At 40.0% G+C, this 25,160-nt stretch overlaps 1 protein-coding gene across 4 annotated transcripts in view; it reads right to left on the minus strand.

The window, feature by feature from the left end:
• Positions 1-23,823, minus strand: part of LOC140185145 (cytotoxic and regulatory T-cell molecule-like) — a 33,010-nt gene extending 9,187 nt beyond the window's left edge. For 2 of the 4 annotated variants that reach the window (XM_072238521.1, XM_072238524.1), the window contains exons 1-6: positions 23,734-23,823; positions 15,785-15,931; positions 15,210-15,362; positions 14,941-15,072; positions 11,897-12,058; positions 11,602-11,646 (exon numbers count right to left, since the gene is read on the minus strand). In XM_072238521.1, coding sequence (XP_072094622.1) covers positions 11,602-11,646; positions 11,897-12,058; positions 14,941-15,072; positions 15,210-15,362; positions 15,785-15,931; positions 23,734-23,782 — 688 coding nt within the window. In that variant the 5' untranslated portion in view covers positions 23,783-23,823. The remainder of the gene's footprint in view (positions 1-11,601; positions 11,647-11,896; positions 12,059-14,940; positions 15,073-15,209; positions 15,363-15,784; positions 15,932-23,733) is intronic. The other 2 variants (XM_072238522.1, XM_072238523.1) reach the window with 2 other exon arrangements.
• Positions 23,824-25,160: the final 1,337 nt, after the last annotated feature.

Here is a 25,160-nt window from a genome sequence, read left to right on the forward strand (position 1 = left end):
CCAGGACGGATTCCTGTCACAGTATGTTGGCAGGCCGACTAGAGGGAGTGCCATACTAGATCTAGTATTAGGTAATGAACCAGCTCAGGTCACAGATCTCTCAGTGGGAGAGCATCTGGGGGACAGTGACCACCACTCCCTGGCCTTCAGTATTATCATGGAAAAGGATAGAATCAGAGAGGACAGGAAAATTTTTAATTGAGGAAGGGCAAATTATGAGCCTATAAGGCTAGAACTTGTGGGTGTGAATTGGGATGATGTCTTTGCATGGAAATGTACTATGGATATGTGGTCGATATTTAGAGATCTCGTGCAGGATGTTAGGGATAAATTTGTCCCGGTGAGGAAGATAAAGAATGGTAGGGTGAAGGAACCATGGGTGACAAGTGAGGTGGAAAATCTAGTCAGGTGGAAGAAGGCAGCATACATGAGGTTTATGAAGCAAGGATCAGATGGGTCTATTGAGAAATATAGGGAAACAAGAAAGGAGCTTAAGAAGGGGCTGAGAAGAGCAAGAAGGGGGCATGAGAAGGCCTTGGCGAGTAGGGTAAAGGAAAACCCCAAGGCATTCTTCAATTATGTGAAGAACAAAAGGATGACAGGAGTGAAGGTAGGACCGATTAGAGATAAAGGTGGGAAGATGTGCCTGGAGGCTGTGGAAGTGAGCGAGGTCCTTAATGAATACTTCTCTTCGGTATTCACCAATGAGAGGGAACTTGATGATGGTGAGGACAATATGAGTGAGGTTGATGTTCTGGAGCATGTTGACATTAAGGCAGAGGAGGTGCTGGAGTTATTAAAATACATTAGGATGGATAAGTCCCCGGGGCCTGACGGAATATTCCCCAGGCTGCTCAACGAGGTGAGGGAAGAGATTGCTGAGCCTCTGGCGAGGATCTTCATGTCCTCGTTATTCACGGGAATGGTACCGGAGGATTGGAGGGAGGTGAATGTTGTCCCCTTGTTCAAAAAAGATAGTAGGGATAGTCTGGGTAATTATAGACCAGTGAGCCTTACGTCTGTGGTGGGAAAGCTGTTGGAAAAGATTCTTTATGGGCATTTAGAGAATGATGGTCTGATCAGGGACAGTCAGCATGGCTTTGTGAAGGGCAGATGGTGTCTAACAAGCCTGAGAGAATTCTTTGAGGAGGTGACCAGGCATATAGATGAGGGTAGTGCAGTGGATGTGATCTATATGGATTCTAGTAAGGCATTTGACAAGGTTCCACACAGTAGGCTTATTCAGAAAGTCAGAAGGCATGGGATCCAGGGAAGTTTGGCCAGGTGGATTCAGAATTGGCTTGCCTGCAGAAGGCAGAGGGTGGTGGTGGAGGGAGTACATTCAGATTGGAGGATTGTGACTAGTGGTGTCCCACAAGGATCTGTTCTGGGACCTCTACGTTTCGTGATTTTTATTAACGACCTGGATGTCAGGGTAGAAGGGTGGGTTGGCAAGTTTGCAGACGACACAAAGGTTAGTGGTGTTGTAGATAGTGTAGAGGATTGTCAAGGATTGCAGAGAGATATTGATAGGATGCAGAAGTGGGCTGAGAAGTGGCAGATGGAGTTCAACCCAGAGAAGTGTGAGGTGGTACACTTTGGAAGGACAAACTCCAAGGCAGAGTACAAAGTAAATGGCAGGATACTTGGTAGTGTGGAGGAGCAGAGGGATCTGGGGGTACATGTCCACAGATCCCTGAAAGTTGCCTCACAGGTGGATAGGGTAGTTAAGAAAGCTTATGGGGTGTTAGCTTTCATAAGTCGAGGGATAGAGTTTAAGAGTCGCGAGGTAATGATGCAGCTGTATAAAACTCTGGTTAGGCCACACTTGGAGTACTGTGTCCAGTTCTGGTCGCCTCACTATAGGAAGGATGTGGAAGCATTGGAAAGGGTACAGAGGAGATTTACCAGGATGCTGCCTGGTTTAGAGAGTATGGATTATGATCAGAGATTAAGGGAGCTAGGGCTTTACTCTTTGGAGAGAAGGAGGATGAGAGGAGACATGATAGAGGTATACAAGATATTAAGAGGAATAGATAGAGTGGATAGCCAGCGCCTCTTCCCCAGGGCAATACAAGGGGACATGGCTTTAAGGTAAGGGGTGGGAAGTTCAAGGGGGATATCAGAGGAAGGTTTTTTACTCAGAGAGTGGTTGGTGCGTGGAATACACAGCCTGAGTCAGTGGTGGAGGAAGATTTAAGAGACTACTAGACAGGTATATGGAGGAATTTAAGGTGGGGGTTATATGGGAGGCAGGGTTTGAGGGTCGGCACAACATTGTGGGCCGAAGGGCCTGTACTGTGCTGTACTATTCTATGTTCTATGTATGTATATATCATGCAGATGTATCAGTGTAAAAGAAATACATTTTTCTGCATTTGAATTGATCATACAGTAGACCTTAGATCACTTAAATAGGCACCACAGATGAAAGATAAATGGAGGGCGATGTAAGGTTAGGTTGATCGAAGGCTCCCACAACATTATGGGCTGAAGGGCCTGTAATGTGCTGTACTGTTCTATTCTCATGTCCTACAAGTGAATGAATCTGCTTTATTGATTTTTTGTGAATGGTCATTCCATGAAGGGTGCTGAGCCTGCTACTGGTTGAAAGTCATTTGAGAAATGCACAGCAAATGTATAATCCTTCCCTACAGCTAGCTTACATACAAATGGATACATGAGAAAATGTAGATTCTGGAATTACGATGATCTCAGCAACATTTCCCTTCAGTCTCATTATATCCTTTGAATGCTAAAGTAAATGAAGAAACTGCCAATTTCCTTACCCTCCTCTTATAGACAAGGTTACAAATTTACAGTTATATATGAAAACTCCATTTTGACTGAGAAAAACATTATAATTCTCTTAGGAATTCCACAGTAGAAACAAGTCGCTCACAGAGTTCTGATTAAAACACATAAGAGTCCTGATTAAAACACATCGTTCTGATCAAAACACATAGTTCTGATTAAAACACATAGAGTCCTGATTAAAACACATAGTTCTGATTAAAACACATAGAGTCCTGATTGAAACACATAGTTCTGATTAAAACACATAGAGTCCTGATTAAAACACATCGTTCTGATTAAAACACAGAGTCCTGATTAAAACATATGGCGTCCTGATTAAAACATATCGTTCTGATCAAAATACATAGTTCTGATTAAAACACATAGTCCTGATTAAAATACATTGTCCTGATTAAAACACATAGAGTCCTGATTAAGACACATTGTTCTGATTAAAACACATGGAGTCCTGACTAAAACACATAGAGTCCTGATTAAAACACATTGTCCTGATTAAAACACATGTAGTCCTGATTAAAACACATAGCGTCCTGATTAAAATACATAGTTCTGATTAAAACACATAGAGTCCTGATTAAAACACATAGAGTCCTGATTAAAACACATAGAGTTCTGATTAAAATACAGAGTCCTGATTAAAACACATAGAGTTCTGATTAAACTACATAGTTCTGATTAAAGCACATCGTTCTGATTAAAACACATAGAGTCTTGATTAAAACACATGGAGTCCTGACTAAAATACATAGTCCTGATTAAAACACATAGAGTCCTGATTAAAACACATGTAGTCCTGATTAAAACACACAGTCCTGATTAAAACACATTGTCCTGATTAAAACACATAGAGTCCTGATTAAAACACATAGTTCTGATTAACACACATAGAGTCCTCAGTAAAATGCATAGTCCTGATTAAAATGCATCGTTCTGATTAAAACACATAGTTCTGATGATGGGTGTCAGTCTGAAATGTCGACTGTCTATTCTTTTCCATAGATGCTCGCTGACCTGCTGAGCTCCTCCAGCATTTTCTTTGTATTGCTCTGGATTTCCTCTGCATTCCTCTGCATATAACCTCCAGAGGATGTAGGTTATATGCAATAAGCTGCCAGAGGAGATAGCAGAGGCAGAAGTGATGACATTGTTTAAAAGGTACCTGGACAGGTGACGAAGCCTCCGTTGGTCAGGGTCGACCATGGATGTTGCATCCTAGCTGTCTAGATATGCAAGCCAGGGCAGTACAATATGGAGAGCAAGCTGTTGCCCATATAGCAGGCTCCCCGTCTCCATGCCAAAAGAATGGCAGAGACTGATACAGTTTGGCACCAGCAATGTTGCAAGAGTTGCCAGTCAGCATTGAACTCATTGCAGGTCTGCCTTAGGGATTCCGGCTCCAGATTTTCCCTTGGGGTTTACTCCTGAAGCCTTCCCCATGAGTGGGTACAGCCATAAGGCAGTGGAGTTTTCCTTCTCCTTGCTGAGCTGCCAACCATGGCTGACAAGTCCCATCTGCCCAAAGTCACTGGTTTTAAGGCACTAGTAACTGGTTTTCCCCCTTCTCCTGTCAGTAGAAATGGTTCTGCTGGACTTAATAGATAAGCCAAGATCTGGACTTGGTTGTCAGAGGCTATTTGAAACATATACCATTCGGAGCATTTAATAAGTAGTGGGAGCTTATCGCCATTACCTCCCCCGGCTATACCAACTTTAAGGAACACTTGGATAAGAAAGGAGAAGAGTAACACGGCCCTAATTCAGGCAGATAAGATTATTGCAGGGAGGCATCATGGCTGATTTGGCTCTGTACAGCTTTGACTTCATTTCAAAGGTGATAGCAGTTTCTGTATTTCTTAAATATTTCATGGCTCTCTATTCATTCTGCATTTTAATTATTTTTTTTAAATCAAAAAGCATCAAACATTTGACATGGGAGATGAGATGATAATAGGTACGCCTGATCTCTTATTTCAGTCAGGATCATCTGTTAGCTGTTACTTTAACTGAACTTTCCCTGTGTAATTTAATCAGCATATTTTTAATTATTAATGGGACAGTTTCAAATGATCAGATCTGTTTTACGGTACCACATTTCAATGGTTTTCTCAAATCATATCATGTTTAAATTTAGAAAAAATTAGAAGTGACAGTTTTGATCCTTCAGTTAAATTTGAAGAGACTTGGAAACCATTTATTCAATATTTTCATATGATGTAATTTGACCTTTTCCGAATCCTTCTTATTAACTTATATATGAATAGAGGAATGGAGTTGACAACATTATTGAATGTATTCGATTTAAGATATTGGTCCAGCCTTGTTTTGTTCCGTTTGCTTTCTTTTTGGGTTTAGTATTGAGCTCTTTTTTTTATTTTTGGGGTTTCTCTTTGCATTTTTTTTCTTTTTATTTCTTTTTTCTCTATGATTAACTATATGAAGAGTTTGGAAGTCTATTACACCTGTATTATTTGAAGTCTTTTTTGTACATGTTTATCAACAATAAGATTATTCCAATCTCTCTGTATCAATACTGTTATTCTGTTTATAATTTTGGAAAATTAATAAAAAGTTTTAAAAAGAAAAGAAAGATCTGTTTTACGGTATTGTAAGATTAAAGTAGTGGAATGGTACGTGGCATAAGAGTGTGTCTGGTGGGCCGGAGACATTGAAATGTGATTATTTTCAGTATTTTTAATGTTGTAAAGAATTTTCTGTTAGGAGGAAATGTAGTTGCTTACAGAAACAGGAAAATGCGTGATCCATAAGGAGTATCTCGTACATCTACACCCTGTGGCCAGTTCACTGTGGCAGTGAAAATCAAAAATACTAACATGTTGAGAAAAAAAGAAAAGATGTTTGAAACATTTCGTATCTGTGACCCTTTGTCAGTACTTTCCACATTTGCACAGAGGAAATGCTGGAGGAACAAAGCAGGTCAGGCAGCATCTATTGAAAGGAATAAACAGTCGACGTGTTGGGCAGTGACCCTTCATCAGGAGACCATTGCTGCGCAGTGCCTGCTTACAGCATTTCATGTTGCCCGCCAAGCCAAGTAGAGATTGCATGCTAGACTCATTAAGACAAATGGTAGGGAACAAGAAAAAGAAGGAAGAAAAATTAAAACATTTGGCATTAAAAGAGAAAGACAGTGGCAATGGCGGTTAGAGAAGAAAGCAGTGAATACTTGAAATTCCAAGTACTGTAAAACAATGATGAAATTAGTGTTTTGTTGATAATCTGCCCATCACAACCTCTTAATTTACGAATCCAAAGTATCACCTCATCCCACTGTTGTTTTCTGCTTCTCTACTCTCAGCCATCTTGAACCATTCACTATTGTACCAGTATTCTGTTTTTCTACCCCTGAACACATTCCTTTGTCAGTACATCATCCCTCCCCTACACACCCCTCCAATCTGCTGGATTTCCTGGCCCAGTTTCTGTGCTGCTGATGAAACTAAGATCTGTGTACTTATTCCCATTTATGGCATAGGATTTTTTCAGTTTTGATCTCATCATTCTCTTGAACCCAGTTTAAATAACAGCTGATCAGAAGTGGATTCTGTGCCAGACAGTTTATTCTTAGGCGCTTTTCTACAGGAGATGAGTGCAGTATTGAAATTTCTGTCCTGTAATGGACAAGTTACTAATGTGAGCTCTACTGCTTCACATATGATAATAATTATTATGTCTACTTAGTAAGAGATAGGAAATAGGAACGGCAGTAAGGCAAATAACCCATGGAGTCCGCTGTGTGGTAGTGGAAGAAGGGAAATGGAAAACTATGAGGGATTTGAATTGGGCCAATCACTATCACTAATATTGCCTTGCAAGGCCAGTAGGGAATGCATGTTGGAGTAATACTATATCAACACATTCATGATAGAGCTTCACAAACAGAACCAATACTGACAAAAAACTGATAACAAATTAATTTTGCACTAATCAGGTTTCTTCCTTATGATTGCTTTCAAAAGGAGAGATCACCAGTTTCTTGAGTAGATTTTTAACACTATAGAAACACAGAGGATGAAAAATGTGCAGGTTGTCACTGTTCACTGTTCCTTTGACAGCAATAATCGAATCAGGGATTTCTACTGACCAGGACAGGGTAGAACACCAATATCTCTAGGTTATATAGAACATGGAACTAAAATATTTGCATAGACCAGTATGCACAGGAACAGGCCCTTTGACACATTGTGTTCGTGCCAACCACGATGGCGATCAAAATTACACCCATCTTCCTGCATATGGTCTGCATCAATTCCGTTTCCTGCTTGTTTATATGCCTCTTAAACATGGCCATCGTATGTGTTTCCACCATTTCCCCTGTCAGCACTTTCCAGACATCTACCACCCTGTGCTTTTTTTTTAAAAAAAAACTTGCCTCGTGTATCTCCTTTAAACTTTCCATCTTTTACCTCCAGTATTTGATATTTCAACCCTGGGGGCAAAAAATTAACAAAATACCCTGTCCATGCCCCTCATAATTTTATATGTTTCCATCAGGTCTCCAACAATGCAGTCAACATCCTGGTGATCATCTGTATCCTCTCCAAAGCCTCCACATCCTGCCTGTAATGTGGAAACCAGAATTTGAACCAATGCTCCAAATGATGCCTACCCAAAGTTTTATATAGATGTAACTTGATTTTCCAACTTTTATACCTAACACCGCCACATAGGATTTCATGGAGTCAATGATGAGAATTCCCAGGGTTTCTCCCTCCTGTCTATAACAAACTGTACTGCTCCTATTGTGTCTAACTTGTTGATGTCTAGGGCAGGCATATTCTCAGTCACATATGACAATGTCAGGATTTATATTACAAATTTATTATTTTGGGTATGACGTTTGTCATGAAATCAATTGCTTGTTAATAAGTGTGGCTTACGCTCTCAGGATTATTGCCAAACCTTATAAACCAGCATCATTTTATATAATCAACCATATTTAATATTATAATTTTCAATTGCATGGTAATGAAAAATAGTGAGCACGCAGCAGATCGGGAGATCATGGACCAAGTAGTTCCTTGTGGACTTTACATGTCAGTTTTAACACGTGAGTAGTGCCTTTTGGGACTTGTCTGCAGAGCAGGAGATTTCTTGGGTTAATAGCAATTTAGTAAGGGCTAATAAAACACACACTGTGTAAGTGGAGTGGCCATTGTGGAAGCGTTTATTGTTGGAATGGGCCAGTGTTAGAGTGGTCAGGCTTTGGCTCAACAAACTTGGTAGAGAACAGGTGCATGCTAGAACTTAATATTGAGAAGTTAGAGGTATAACAAGTGTGTGCATGATGGTAGTTCAGACAGTGGAATGCTGCTCCTGTGAGATGTGGTATTTCAGGGTACCTAACAGTCTCCTTGATTACTACGTCTGCAAAAAGTGCACACAACTTCAGTTCCTGACTGACAAGGTCAAGAGACTGGAGCAGGAGCTGGATGTAAACTGGACCATTCGGGAGCTGAAAGCCTCATAGCTGAGACTTCTATCAAGGTGGTAAGACCAGAGTACAGGCTTCAGATAGTAAATGGGTGACGCAAAGGGAGTAAGCAGTCAGTGCAGGGTTTCCCTATGCCTATTACCCTCAATAACAAGTATACTGCTTTGATTACCGCTGAGAGGGAAGACCTATCAGGCAGAGGATAAAATCCAGTATTAAAGTGGAGTAAAGGGAATTATGGAGGCATGAGAGAGGAGCTGGCCAAAGTTGATTGGAAGGGGACATTTGCAGGGATGACGGCAGAACAGCGATGGTTGGAGTTTCTGGGGGCAATTCCGAAGGCACCGGATGAATACAATCCAAAGATAAAGCAGTATTCTAAAGGGAGGATGAAGCAAGGTGGCAGACAACAGAAGACAAAGACACTGTAAAAGCAAACGAGTGCATACAATATAGCGAAAATTAGTAAGAAGTTAGAGAATTAAGAACCAACAAAAAGCCATGAAAAACCATAAGGAGAGAAGAGATAAAAAATGAATATAAGCTCTCCAATAAAAGATGAAAAATAAATATAAGATATCCAATAAACAAGGATACCTAAAGTTTTTTCAGATATGTAAAGAGTAAAAGAGAGGTGAGAGTAGGTATTGGACTGCTGGAAGATGATGCTGAAGAGGTAGTAAATGGGAAGACAAAGAAAAAGCAGATGAAAGCAACAAAGGTTACGAGGAGATTACATAGCTTTTGTCAGTGACTGAAGGCATACGCTTTTCATGGATGATCTGTAACTCATTAATCAATAGGCAGAACACAAGATTCTGGATAAAAGATATAAAGTTGAGTTTTTTTTAAAACTTGAAGCCATTAATACACAGGTACTAATCCAGGTTTACTCTTTCTGTAGATTTGTTAGCTTATGTTTAGCCAGTAGGTGGAGCAATGTAGACATAGGAAAGAAACCTAATACAGAAGAAGATGAGTCACATGGCCTTGAAAGTCTGCTCTGTCATTTAGTAATGCTATGATGTCATTTAAACATTCCTGTCTAGTCCCCATTATAATCTAGTTCAAAACATCAAACTGGCTTTGAAAATGTTCACTGATTCAGTCTCCAAAACTCAGGGGGAAACAGGCCCTTTGGCTCACACATCATGCTGAACAAGATTCTCATCAAAACTAGTCCCATTTTCTGTACATTCTGCTAAGCCTTTCCTATCTATGTACCTGACCAAGTGCTTTTTAAATGTTGAAAATATACAGCCTCAACAACTTCATCTGGCAGTCATTCCATATGCCGCTATTACATCTCTCCCCTCTCACTTTAAAATAATGCTCTCCAGAGCTTGATTTCCAAACCCTGTCTGTGACCCTACGTATTCACCCAAGACTGTGTCCATTGACCCAATCTCTCCCCACATGAGTTTATACATCCCTGATCTGGGAAAAAGACTGTGTCCATTGACCAAATCTCTCCCCCTATGAGTTTATACACTCCTGACCTGGGAAAAACATTGTGTACATCGACACTATCTCTCCCTCTTGAGTTTATACATCCCTGGCCTTGGAAAAAGACTGTGCACATTGACTCTGTCTACCCCTCATGAGTTTATACATCTTTATTAGATTTCCGCTATGATCCAAAGAATAAAATTCCAGTCTACTCAACTTCTCTGCATAACTCAGTCCCTTTGGACACAGCGAGGGACTGAATATCCTCTGCATACTCTGCAGCTGAATGACATCTTTGCTATTGTGGGGTGATTACACAGTACTCCAAATTCGACCTACCGATGATTTTTGATATGCAATGGCCTTGCTGATGAAGACCAGCATGCCAGTAACTTTCTGCATCACACTGTCTACCTGTGAAACCACTTCACGGAACCATGTTTTCTTCAATCCTAATGTTCTTCGAAGATATTCCCCAGGCTCGACTGTTCACAGTGAAAGTCTAATCCTCATTCACTCTTCTACAATATTCCCCAGGCCCGGCTGTTCACAGTGAAAGTCTAATCCTCATTCACTTTTCTACAATATTCCCCAGGCCTGACTGTTCACAGTGACAGACTGATTGTCAATCACTCTTCTACAATATTCCCCAGGGCCCGGCTGTTCACAGTGAAAGTCTGATCCTCATTCATCTTTCTACAACATTCTACGACATGCTTTTCTTTAAATTGTCAGTGCAATTCTGTTATCAGTTGGGTTACTCTCCATGGTTTGCATGTGATCTAACTTTCTGTAGCAGCCTACCATAGGGGAATCTTATCCATGTCCTTATTTCAGTCCAGATAGACTCTGTCAACTGCCTACCCAAAAAGTTGTGCCAACAATCCCTCATCAACCACTGTCTTTCCAAATGTGTACACCTCCTATCTTTCAGAATCTCCTCTTGCAAACTACCTACCACAGATGTTCGGCTCACTGCACTGTAGTTCCCAGTCTCTTCCTTACGGATATTCTTAAATAATGGCCCGGGACTAGCCTCCAGACTTGTAGTTTTCTCAGCCAGGATTGTGTCCTGGAGAGGAGAAATTGAGGACCAGAGGACACAGCCATAAATAGAAGGACATCCCTTCAGAACAGAGATGAGGAAGAATTTCATAAGCCAGAGTGTGATAATTCTGTGGAATTCATTGTCACCAACAGCTGTGAAGGCCAAGTCATTGGATATATTTAAAGAAGAGGTTGATAGGACCTTGAAAGGTAAGGGTGTCAACGGCTATGGGGAGAATACAGGAGAATGGTGGTTGAGAGGGATCATAAATCAGCATGATGGAATGGCAGAGCAGACTCGATGGGCTGAATAGCTTAATTCAGCTCCTTTGTCTTATGGTCTATGGTCTTATGCACTCCCACAATTTCTCTACAGTATCTTTGGATATACCTGCTCAGGTGCTGGAGATTTGTTTACCTTCACAAATTTTAAGACATTCAGAACCTCATCTACTGTAATGTAGACTATCCCCAAGGCACCTTCATCAACTTTCTCAGGTTCTAAAATCTTCATTGTCTTCCTCCTACAGAGGAGTAATATTCTTTGAGAACCCCTCCCATCTTCTGTGGTTCCATACAGAGAGGTCCACTTTGGTCTTTAAGGGGCCAAATTGAATGTGTGGAGTTTTTGTAAAGTTTGCATAAGATCTTTCAACATGAAGGGTAGTAGATTGCCTTGAAGTATTCCTTGCATCTCTCTGGTAGTCTCTGTCTTTGAGGCTCAGTGTGGGCTCTGCACTTTGAACAGAATGCACAGTTATGTACCTTTGAACTGTTGCCAAGATGGATGGATTAGTTCCAGTGGAAGAAGAACTGAGATTGAAATCAGAACTCACCATTTGCAGTTTCTGTGTACAATTCAGTTGGTCCAATGAAATTGTCTGTTGCAAACAAAAGTGGGAATGATTTGCACAATAAAATTTAAATCAAAGTTATTAAACCTTATTTGATATTTAGTAAATAATTGACAGCTACTGCTTGTATTCATTGTAGATCTCTAACGCTTGAAAACATATCTCTCTGTCAAACTGCTTAAGCATTTATGATGATGAAAATTTATTTATAATTATTATTGAATCTGAATGTTGCTTTAAGATTTCTGTTCATTTATGATGATGAAAATTTACTTACAGTTGTTATTAAATCTGAATGTTGCTTTAAGGGTTCTGTTCATTAATGCTTCATGTCGAACCACACAGTCAATTCTGAAATTCTTCTCATGAGATTTGATTTTCAATGTACTGATTGTTGTAAACTTTGCACCCTTATTTTCTGGTTTATATTTTGTACGTCCTGTGTTTTCAAAGAGGAGAGTTGTTAGATAAGTTTTAGTAAAAGAAGAGAGCAATAAGATGTTTCCATACTGAAATGAAGTTAACCAATATGAAACTGTTCATTACCAACCCTTGTGTTGGACACTCCAACACCTCCAGCCACTAAAGTCAGGCTCACTGGCCTATAGTTTCCTTTCTTCTGCTTCCCTCCCTTCTTAAAGAGTGGAGTGACATTTGCAACTTTCCAGTCCTCAGGAACCAATTCAGGATCTAGTGATTCTTGAAAGATCACTACTTGTGCCTCCACAATCTCTTCAGCCACCCTTTTCAGAATTCAGGGGTGTAGTCCATTTGGTCCAGGTGACTTATCTACCTTTTGGCTTTTCAGCTTCCCAAGCACCTTCTCCTTAGTTATAACAATGACTTTTACTTCTTCCCCCTGACCCTCTCACATTTTTGGCTAGTGTCTATCACAGTGAAGACTGATGCAAAATAATTGGTAAGTTTGTCTGCAATTCTTTGTTTCTCATTGCTACCTCTCCACCATCATTTTCCAGTGGTCTGATGCACACTCTTGTCTCTCTTTTACTCCTTATATATCTGAAAAAAACCTTTTGTATCCTCTTTTGTATTATTGCCTAGCTTACCTTCATATTTCATCTTTTCTCTCTTTACGGCTTTTTTAGTTGCCTACAGTTGGTTTTTAAAAGCTTCCCAATTCTCTACCTTTCCACTACTTTTTGCTACTTATTATATGCCTTTCTTTTTGCTGTTATGCTGTCTTGGATTTCCCTTGGGAGCCTCAGTTGCCTTGTCCTCCCTTTAAGAATACTTCTTCATCTTTGGGATATACCTTTCCTGTGTCTTCCCAATTGCTCACATAAGCAACAGCCATTACTGTTCCACTGCCATCCCTGTTAGTGCCGCCTTCCAATCTGCTTTGGCCAGCTCCTCTCTCATGCCTCTGTAATTACCTTTGCATCAATACTTTTGATTTTATCTTCTCAATCTGTAGAGTGAATTATATTATGATTACTGCCTCCTTAGGGTTCCTTTACCTTAAGCTTCCTAATCATATTTGGATCATTAGATTGCACCCAATCCAGAATGCTGTTCCCTCAGTGGGCTCAACCACAAACTGTTCGAAATAGCCATCTAATAGGTATTCTACAAATTCCCTCTCTGGCATTCAGCACCAGTCAGATTTTCCTCAACTACCTGCATATTGAAATCCACCACGATTATTGTAACATTGCCCTTTTTACATGTCTTTGCTGTCTCCCATTATAATTTATAGCCCACATTCTGGCTACTGTTGGGAGGCCTATATCCCATCAGGGTCTTTTTACCTTTGCAGTTTCTTAACTCTATCCACAAGGATACTACATCTTCTGATCCTCTGTCACCTTCTTCTAAGCCTTTGATTTCATTTTTTTATCAATAGAGCTACCCTGTGTTCTCTGCCTACCTACTTGTCCTTCTGATACAATGTGTATCCTTGAGCGTTAAGCTCCCACTACGATCTCTCAGCCACAACTCAGGGATGCCCTCAACATCATACCTGCTATTCTCTAACTGCACCACAAGGTCATTTATCTTATTCCATATACTGCTTGCATTCAAATATAACACTGTATGTCCTGTATTCACCACCCTTTACAATTTCAGCCCTGATAGACTTTAACATCCCATTGACTGCAATTTTGCCCTATCAACTAACTGCCTGTTCTTCCTCACAGCCTCATGACACTCTGTTTCCAGCTGTTTCTTGGCTCTGGGACAGCTTCTTCCACCAGGTCATCACACTGATGAACTCACGCTGACTTGAGTGTACTCTATATTACATTGACTGTTCTATTTATTATAAATTATTATAAATTACTCTGATTGCACATTGCACGTTTATTTGGAGACGTAACATAAAGATTTTTAGTTTTCTGCCTAATTCCCTAAATTCTCTCTTCAGGACCTCCTCCCTTCTCCTACCTATGTCGTTGGTAGCAATATGTGTCACAACTTCTTGCAGTTCATCCTCCCCCTTTAGAATGCTGTTGACCTGTTCTGAGACATCCCTGACCCTGGCATAGATGAGGCAACATACCATCGGGATTCTTTAATATGTTCACAGAATCTTGTGTTCCTCTAATTATGGGAATCCGCTTTCACCACTGCACTCCTCTTCTCCCCAATTCCTGTATGAGCCGCAGAACCAGACTTAATGCCAGACACCTGGTCGCTGCAGCTTTCCCTGGTAGGTCACCCCGCACCTCCCCCCCCCCCCCGCAACAGTGTACAAAGCAGTATACTTATTATTGAGGAGAATGGCCAGAGGGGAACTCTGACTGTCTAGTCCCTCTCCCTCTCCTGATGGTCCTACAACTTGGGGGTGGCTACCTCCCTGTAGCTCCTATCTATCCCCTCCTCATTTTCCCGAATAAACTGAAGCTCATCCAGCTGCAGCTTCAATTCCTGAACACGGTCTTGAAGGACCTGTAGCTCGATGCACTTTGTGCAGATGTAGTTGTCACGGAGACTGGAGGTCTCACACAAATAACATTACCTCCAGACCCATTCTCAGCGCACTAGCTATATACTCACAGAAAAAGAAACTTACTTATTTAGAACCTCTAGCTGTCCTTGCCCGAGCCTGTCGAGCCAAAGCCAGACCACTTTAACACTGGCCACTCTGCTTACACCTCCTTTCTTTTTATTGGCTCCTGCACAGATTTCAGCCCACAGAAAGCTCTTTTTAAACAAAGCCCACGGAAAGTCATGATATTATGTTGTGATGGAATCTACCTTCTACATTTCTACTGCAAAGATGTTAGAATTAATGTAAATATGCAAAACAACTGCATATCACAAAGGGATTCAAATTCTAATTGCTTAAACATTTCTTACCGTGCAACTCCAGTCTGTTGTTCAGGAGCCATGTTATTTCAGGCTTTGGCTTGCTTCCAGTGGTGATACAACTGATCACCTTCCTCTTTGGTGATTGCTTAGTGATGTTCAGAATGGGGGTTAATGGTGGAGCTGAGAAGATATGAAAATGTTTCCATGCAAATTAAATGTCACACAACATGATATATACAAAAATAAATGCATGGAGTTTAATCCCTCCAACCAATGATTAAGTATGTAGTCACGTTTTATCTCACCAGTATACATACCTAAAACAGTCAGCTTCACTTGCTTCTTTACTATTTTGTGATCATAATACAAGCAGCTATATACACCGTCATCATCCACTGTGGTTTTGAGTAGCGTGATGATTAACTGTGAGCTTGAAAAATTAACTAGTTTGTATCTGTTATCCCTTAGTGCTGTTGGAAAAAGAAATTTCTTAATTATTATCTTTATAACATATTCCCATGATTGAATGGTGAAGCAGACTAATTGGCACCTAATTTGGCACCTATGTCTTATGAGTCTTATAGCGGCTTGTTAAATGACAATAAGAATGATATGACATGCTTCCAATGACATGCTTCCAATTAAATATGCAACTTAAACCTTTCAAGATGGTAGAAGTTTTTTATTCTAACAGAATAATATTGGTTTGATTTTTCTTTTCTCTGCCTCTGTTCCTGGCTCACCTCCCCCTCCCCAACACCGCCCCCCTGAACACACACACACACACACACACACACACACACATATGGAGCAAGACAGTAACTGATTGAAATGAACACTGGAAGATCTGGTGAATGTAGAGTTTTATATTGACTGCAGTGTTTGTGCTCACCTTTGATGTTGTTAAAGTAGAGAACTTGCTGCTTTGGATTTTTCCACTCGATAAATGAGCCTTCACTTTTATTCATTGTACAATTGAGAACTGCTGGATTTCCCTCAAGGACTGTGATATTCTCCAACTTCAGGCTGTAAGTGCTTGCTGGAAATATGGAAGAAAAGCGTGCAAACATGTTAAACCAGCAAAATTCAGCTGCATGTATCACAATGTACATGATTTGATTGTTAATATTCAGCTTCTTCCTCCTTTGATATTGTACATGTTCTGAGATAATGCGTGACTTTTGGTGAAACAAATTTTGATATATGATATATGATATAAATTTTGATATATGATATATGATATAAATTTTGATATATGATATATTCTCTACGGAGAAAGTGACATATTGGCCTTTGTATCGTTCCATCCCGCTAAGAAGCTGTTGGAAGCCATAGTCCATCCAGATCTTAGGTTGAACTTAGGACTTCAGAACTAATCCACAATCCATGTTACTTACTGAATACTCCAAAGCTACAGTTGCCAAACAAGACAACTTTTATATGTCCTTCAATTCTGAGAAAATACTTTATTGGACCTGTTATTCATCTATCCTCTGTATTTAGTATAGTAGTTACCAAGGTTCACGAGAATTTCCCTTTGTTGCTCGTATATTATTATGGATTCCTCTCTGTGCATCAAAGTTAGCCATTCATTGTAGAATTGCCTCACCATGTCATTCCTTGCAGAACTGAGGAAGTTCTATATTGATTTGTTATTTGTCATAGTGAGTTTTGGTCACTTAGCAATTTCCAACAACTTATTGTTGGTGTTACTGAAGATACTCTGTCATTAGGGTAACTCCAAATGTTCTGAAATCTGCTCCACCCTATTGCTAAATGTGTTTTTTTCTAAAAGTTTGTTTTTTTTTCCAAAATACATCAAAATATTCTCTAAAACTATTAATTTTTGCTATATGCAGTTCCACAACCGTCACATATTGACCAATTGGTAATATTTTAATATCTTTGACTGCGTAAATCCAAGACAAAATGCAGTTGCATCCTTTCTCGATGTTTCAATATCCTTGACAAACTTATGCAAGTTATGAGAGAGCTTATAGTTCAACATATCATTCTCTGAGAGGCTGTTTCATCTCGCTGTAGAGTCTGGAGCTCACAGGTGTAGCCTTTGCATTATATGTTTGTCATTTAGAACTGAGACAAGGTGAAATTCTTTGATGAAGACAATTGAAAAACTTTGGAATTAATTACCTTCTAGGACTTTGGATCCTCAGTTTTGGCATATATTTTTGGGAATTAAAGGAATTGGAAGACTTGGGGATTGAGCTTGAGGCCCAAGATCAACCATCTTTTTGAATGGCATTGTGTCCATTGGTATGGTTTATATCTACAAATAGTGCAAGAAGAGTCAGGTTTCTCCAACTGTTACTTGGGAATTCACAATTTGGGCTTTCCCAAGTTTATATGGAGAAACAAATTCACAGAAAATTGCAGAAGTTCCATTTTGACAAAGTACAGATTTTGCAGTCTGGTGAGAGGAAATGAAAATTGAGAGAGGTTTTTATAGTCGCCTGAGTGTTAGACGTAAATCATGTGTGGAAAGATTTTAATGTGACCAGTGTGCAAGTTGTGACCAACCCCCTCAGATAGTGGAACCTTAAAGAGGCATGGAGGAAGAAATGTTACATTCAATGCTTTGACATTTTCTGAAAAAAAGGATGCTGTATTGTGTGCTTCCTTTGCCTACCCCACTCACCAGTCTCTGTGACCGCAGTGGTCTTTCTGGTGTGAAGAAATCTACAAGAGGGCATGATTCATTAAAAAGCCCCTGATGGAAAATTCTTTACATGTTTGTCTAAGTGAACCTATGTCGCCTTTAATCTTATGTTGTTCATATTTCTACTCTAAAGATGTGAATGATGATTCACTGTTGGCTAAATGTCTCAGACAAATGGAGCATATAGATGACACCAAGTAAACCACAAGTACTACAGTAGCTTCACAGTGCAACAGTGAAGCCTTTGTTAAAATTAACTCAAATTATGCATTCAGCTGGTGCTCAGTCGTAATATCAGTTCACTACAAGGGACGTTCCAAGGAATGCACTCTATTCCTCACTGCCTATACCTAGTTTATTAAGAGACATTGTTGGTTTCCTGAATTATTTAAGATAAGAAAATGCCCCTATGAAATGCACTTCTGAATGAAAAATGATAAGACTATTGAATGGTTTCCTGGTATGATAAAATCTACCTAGTTATGATCTTATTTACCTGCACTGCATTTTCTGTCTGTAGGTGTTGCACTTTGTTCTGCATTCTCTTATTGTTTTCCCTTGTACCAGCTCAATGCGCTGTGTAATGATTTGACCTGTATGAAGCGTATGCAAGGCAAGCTCTTCGCAGTACCTCGATACATGTGACAATAGTAAACCAATCCCAATTCCAATTTCAAATGCTATACTTGCTCTTAAAGAGACAACCTGGTCAGTGGAATGAGCCAAAGCAAGCATTTTCATCTTTTTATGTTTGACGTTGTTCTAAACAAAAAAAGCCATAACTGATGATGTTCATGTGACACAGAAGGTGTGAAAAATCCATTCAACCTATAATAATAATAAATACATTTGTCATGAACAGATACAAGAACAAATATTATTCCAATGATGTAAAGAATTATTCTTGTTGATTCCATCTCAAGACCATAATATTCCATATTTTCATAATTTTGAAGAGGAAATCTCCAAAAACACGGTTAAGCTGATTGAAGTGACTTTTTTCAAATACTTTTAATAGCTGCTGGAGAAGTTCTTTCAACAACTTGACATTTAAATCTATCTTCCTTGGTTAGAAAAAACTCTTGATGTCCTCCTGCCAACGAAATAAACCCTTAACATAATAAACCCTTGACTTAATCCAAGCCAGAAGAAGAGGAGAGGAAAATCTGAACTTGTTGATCTTTCTTACAAGTGTTTTAAATTATTTCGGCCTACTGTATAAATCAGGTAGGAGAATTTAGAGCTCTGTTAATTCCCCTTATCATTTATAGTAAAAGCTTGAAATCTGATAATGCAATAAATAGTTCTCAAACAATTTACATTTGTTTTCCTCAAGATAAATCTCTACCTAAGTAATGGAAAGTAAATATTTAGGTAAGTGTGGCCTAGTAAAAATCTGTGCAATATCTCCTGCATTGTACGGTGTTGAGTTTGACTACATCATCTAGTACCTGAATGAAGGGCCCAGCATGGCAAAATGGATATTTGTTGCTTGTTCTCCAGCCAGTCTATTTTGCACTTATAGACTACCATTTATTTTGCTCCTTAAACTCTCTCTTTAGTATTTCAGAACTACATAAATACAATGTAATTTGAAAGTAGATTTTAACTTCAGAAACAGTTCTCCTTCCTACCCCTCTGTGTCTTCCATGGTCCTATTACAGACATCCCACCCTGCAAAATCTCATTCCAGGGAGGTAGCACCATCAATCTGCGGGAGACTCCCAGAACTTCCGGGAGAGATGGGATGTCTTCAATAGAGTAGCTCCTTAGCAGCCGGCCAGCTATTTAAATAACGTTAGCTATGCTAATGAACGAATGACACCTGTTAAACTCACCTCAACATGTCTTTTACAGTCTTAACCCACCATGGGCAATAGGAAAGTCACTGTTGCAAACAGCGCAGAGAGCAACACTGTCATTATTTTTGACCCCTATTAGGCAGGGCTACACTTTAGTGTAGTCTGGGGTGACATACGTTTTATCAGTTTAATCTCAGTGGCATGGCTAGGTGATTCTACATCGACCGAACTGTGTACTGCTTCTGTGGCATGGCTAGGTGAAAGACTGAGTAAGGAAAATGTCTTTCTGGATACAAGTCTGAAACATTGAAGATCCTGCTCAGTACAGGATTTGCAAAATAGATAATCTTTGCTATACTTTTAAAAGACACATTAAAGGAAGGTGAAATTGGCTGCTGCAATTTGAAAACCATTGTAAAGTCAATGATATTCTCTAATTCCCTTATCTTGCTGCAGTGTTACAGCATATTGTTTCTATATACAGATAAATCCCCTTCACTGAAGACACATAAAATTTGTTTTTATTTTTAAAAAATGCCTCACAGAAAAATTATCAGTCTGGTTAAAAACAATGCTCTCTTATTGCCAGTCTTTCATGAATTTGAAACAGTGTTCATGGTTACTTAAGGTTCCCACAGCCGGGGCGGGGGGATGTGGGCAGTGGAGATGAGCTCCCAACAGTGTGCATCTCAGATAGCCTCTGATTGTCTAGTTCAGGGGTCGGCAACATTTTTGCCCCTGTGGGCTGTATTGCATACTAATGAGCAGATGGTGGGCTAGATAAATGCCATAAAAACTTGAAATATGGGAATTATCTATTTAAATACATCTAGTTATGTTTTGCCTCAAATTAATGAATAACGCATGCGAGAAAATCATTTGTGCTTAACCAAGGATGCCAATTAGTAATCAAAGAACTCAGTTTAGTTGCAATTTATTTCAATCAAGGCATCTTTTGAATCTATTAAAAGGACACAAAGAATCCTTAAACATAAAACGTATGAACATGATGCAGTCAATGGTGGTAAATTAAGTGTAATAAAAAAGAACATTTTAATGCAAACAGTGGATAAATCAATGTGAAACTTGATGCTGTTTGTTGCTTGAAAGCTTCTCAATATTGGGTGTCAGACTTGTTGATGCCAAGAGCAAGACATTATCCAGACTTCACAAACTCTCCATTTGTAAAAGGCTTCATCTTTTTTGCAATACGTTTTGAGACTTTGTAGCTGGCACAGGTATTTCCTTCATTTTCACTGCTTTTCTTGGCAAAAAATGATGTTTGTTTTCCAAAACTAGCCTTCATTTGCTCAACTTCATCTTTCCTTGCTTGCCCAGTAAACTTGTTAAAATTTCCACTATGGCGGGTCTCGTAATGTCGCCTGATATTTGCCACCTTCTTCACAGCAACATTTTCCAGGCAACTGAGACAAACTGGTTTCCCAGCTTGCTCAATGAAGAAGTAATCGAGTGTCCAAGTGTCTTGGAAATTTCGGCACTCAGTGTCTACCTTCCTGCATTTTGCTTTCATTGCCATTGGAATTTTTTTCTTCAATTTTATTTCGAAACACGAGTTATTCAACAAGTATCATAGCACATGTAAATATCTGGATATTTAGCGTGGATTTCTTGTTAAAACACAATGACGCTGTTTCTGTTTACAAATTTGAACGATCCCATCTGAAAACCTGCGCGTGCATGGAGAGTATCTAATATATATTAATAAGGTAGTCTGTCTTCCCGTCATTCGTATATGACCAATGTTTGGTTTGGAAGAAAACAGAACCTGGGGCCAGTGTAACAAGACGCCATGCATGTCCATCAGTGTGGTCGTGCGAAACACTCAGAATAAGGAAAAATCGCTCACTGGCCGGATAAGCATAGTTTCCCAATATTTGCTCGCGGGCCAGTCAAAATACCTTCACGGGCCAGATCTGGCCTGCGGGTTGTAGGTTGCCTACACCTGGTCTAGCTCTTGTCCTTTGTCTGTGTTTTGACTGACTGGAGAAGAGCAAAGATGGGTTACTTGTGCCTTAAAACCAATCGCTTCAGACAGATGGCTGCTCATCTAGGAGAAGGAAAACTCTGATCTCAAGCCTCCTCTGTCTTGTGGTTATACCCACTTAAGGGGGAGGCTTCAGGAGTAAACCCGCAGGGCAGATTCTGGAGCTGGAGTCCCTAAGGTGAAACTACATTAAGTTCAACACTGACTGGCAACTCCTGCAATGCCACTGGTACCAAAGTGTATCGGTCTCTGCCATTCCTTTGGGTTCACCAGCTGTGTGGAGAGGGGGAGCCTGCTGCATGGGCAACAGCTTGCTCTCCATATCGTACTATACTGGGGTTGTGTACTGACCTGTGTATTCATTACTACGATGCAACATCCCTGACCAGCATTAGGGCTGTCCGTTTATGAAACACATTCATCTTTGTGACCATTTCCCCAAGCAGAGGATTGGTTTGGGAAGGTCACTGAGATGTGAATGCCATTTTTCTACAGAGCATGATGGTCATTGAATTTCATCCTGGTCTCATTCTGTACACGTGGTAATAGGGGAAATTGCAGTTGTAAACTTGAACTGCAGCTGACTATTCGGTCCTTACACACCAGTCAGAACATCCTCTGAGTTGCTAAGACTCACATGACGATACTAGTACAGTGGGTATATTACTAAACCGATAAATCAGAAACCTAGATTAATGGTCTGAATTCTGACCTCAGCAAAACATCTGCAGATCTGAACATATAATTTTTGCAAATTTGCTTCTGAGAAGCCAGATCAAGGTTTTCATTTAAACAGAGACACCCTCAGCAGGTTAATCAGCAATAATGAAAAGAGAACGTTAATGTTCCAGGTTGAATTATCTTAATCAGATCTTCAACATGAAGCATTAATTTTGTTTCTCTCCATAGTTGTTTTCTGATCTGCTGACTATTCACAGAATTCTAGTTTAGATTTTCAACATTTGTGTTTTTTTAATTTTCAAAGTTTTTGACTTTACTTTGAAGTGCTAAAAAGATTTAAAAAGTTATTATTGGTAATGGTAAACATGAGAGATTCTGCAGAGGCTGGAGATCCAGAGCAACACACAGGAAATCAGCAGGTCAGGCTGGAAATGAATAAACAGTTGATGTTTCAGCTGAGACCCTTCATCAGGACTGCAGGATTGGTAATGGTGCTCTTTGAACTGAAGAATCGTTGTAAAAACCCAGATTGATTCACTTACCCTACGGGGGAAAACCTATGAATCTTACCTGGTCCGGCCATAATGTGAATCTGCTGTGAAATGACCTTGTCCTCTGACTGAGTTTCTGGGCAATCCAGGAGGGGCAACAGATGTTGCCATGCCAGTATCCATGCAGGAATAATACTAAAAATAAATAAATCAACTGCATGTTCAACATGTTTCTTTATAGCGGCAGGAGTTCGTGGGGCTCCCACTATCTATTAAATGCTCCCAATGGCCTGCACCTCAAATAGCCTCTGACAATCTGCCAGTTTCTGGCCTTCACCTGTGGCTGAGCTACTGAGCCTGGCAGAACCATTTCTACTGATGGGAGAAGGGGCAAGGGCGGGTTACTAGTGCCTTAACACCCATTGCTTTGGTTAGATGGGGCTTGTCAGCTTATCTAGGAGAAGGAAAACTCTGATCTCAAACCTCCACTGCATTGTGGCTATACCTGCTCATGGGGAAGGCTTTTAGAGTAAACCCCGAGGAAAAAATCTGGAGCTGGAATCCTACGTTGAGTTCAACGGTGACTGGCAACTCCTGCGACACAGCTGGTGCCAAACTATATCGGTCTCTGCTGTTTCTTTGGATTCATCAGCTGTGTGGAGAGGGGTAGCCTGCTGCATGGGCAACAGCTTGCTCTCCATACTGTACTGCCCTGGTTTGCATAGACAGCAAGGACGCAGCATACATGGTCAACCTTAATCAACAGAGTGCCTACAAAGTTTCAACTGTATGCCTTCCCAATACATTTGGTTCAATTAATGTTTAACAAAACATTCTAGCTTTTGAATCATTTTACAAATACATTTTGCATTTCTCTTATAAACATTTTCTCAATGAACAGTATCATTCAGATAGTTTGACTGTATTTAACAGTTATATGTATATAAAATTAGTAAAATATAAATAATAAGAAATAGTATTTCTGTAGAGAATTCTTATAGCTCAGAAGTTTCCAATATTGAATTTCAAATGGTTTCATTTAAAAAAGTTTCATGTAAAAGCTCTACAAACAGGATGTCAGTCCAAAGACACCTATAATTCACATGCTTTAGACATATTGCACAGTAGTTTCACAGTACAGTTAAAACAGTTCTACATCCAAGTTTAGTAAAGATTTTTATTTACCTTGAAGTGCTGCAAGGACTAGAATGTATAGGATGGAGCGAAAAGCCATGCTAATCCTGTATGAACAAAACCGTATGTCTCTGGGTAAGCTCCTTCTGCTTCTGTATTTAGTAAAGTAACAGGACGTCAGTTACCATGACGTCACAACACCATAAGTAGTAAAACAACTTCCACCTAGTTTTAATCTACGGAGTGAATTCACATTACAATGTTTTCAATGTACATTGTTTTGAAAAGAATGTGATCCTTTCACTGCCAGTGGGTTAGTAAAGAGGGCTGCAACTTTCCACATGTTACTCAGTACAATCATGAAAGCATCACAGCATAAAACATTTTCAGTGTAAAAAACACTGGGTGCAAGTTATAACCAATTTTAACTATATTCTCAACATCCTTTTGCTTTAATGAAACAATCAGCATGTTCCTTTACCCCTCATTAGCATCTCCCTGCTCCAACAAGCACAGGAGAATGCTAGTTCCCTGAAGTCGTGGCAGCTCATTTATTTATTTATGAGGTACAGTGTGGAATAGTCCTTTTCGGCCCTACCATCTCCCTGCTCCAACAAGCACAGGAGAATGATTGTTCCCTGAAGTCGTGACAGCTCATTTATTTACTTATTGAGGTACAGTGTGGAATAGTCCTTTTCGGCCCTTCAAGCTGCGGCTCCCAGTAATCCCCCGATTTAATCCGCACCTAATTTACAAAGACCAATTCACTTACCAACCCGGTACATCTTTGGACATTGGGAGGAAACCAGAGCACCCAGAGGAAACATACACAGTCACAGGGAGAACATACATTCTCTTTACAGGCAGCGGAGGGAATTGAACCTGGGTCGCTGGTGCTGTAGAGTGTTGTGCTAACCACTATGCTAGCAGGCCACCCTTATAGGAACATTGTGATTTTATACTTAAAATATCAAATCTAAAGATGTCTTACATGGAAACATAGAACTTCTACAACACTTTACAGGACCTGCAGCCCACAACGTTGTGACCATGTAACCTACTCTAGAAACTGTCTAGAATTACCCTATCGCATAGCCCTCTGTTTTTCGAAGCTCCATGTACCTATCTAAGAGTCCCTTAAAAGATCCCATTGTATCTGCCTCTACCACCATTGCTGGCAGTATATTCCATCCACACACCACTCTGCATGAAAAACTTACCTCTGCCATCCCTCTTGTATCTTCTTCCAAGCACCTTAAAACTGTGCCCTCTCGTGTTAGCCATTTCAACCATGGGAAAAAGCCTCTGACTATCCACATGATCAATAATTCTCATCTATCAGGTCACCTCTTCATCCTCCATCACTCCAGGAGAAAAGGCCAAGTTCACTCAACCTATTCTCATCAGGCATGCTCCCCAATCCAGGCAACATCCTTGTAAATCTCCTTTGCACCCTTTCTATAGTTTCCACATCCTTC

The sequence above is a fragment of the Mobula birostris genome, chromosome 20 (genome assembly GCF_030028105.1).
Source record: "Mobula birostris isolate sMobBir1 chromosome 20, sMobBir1.hap1, whole genome shotgun sequence".
Lineage (NCBI taxonomy): Eukaryota > Metazoa > Chordata > Chondrichthyes > Myliobatiformes > Myliobatidae > Mobula > Mobula birostris.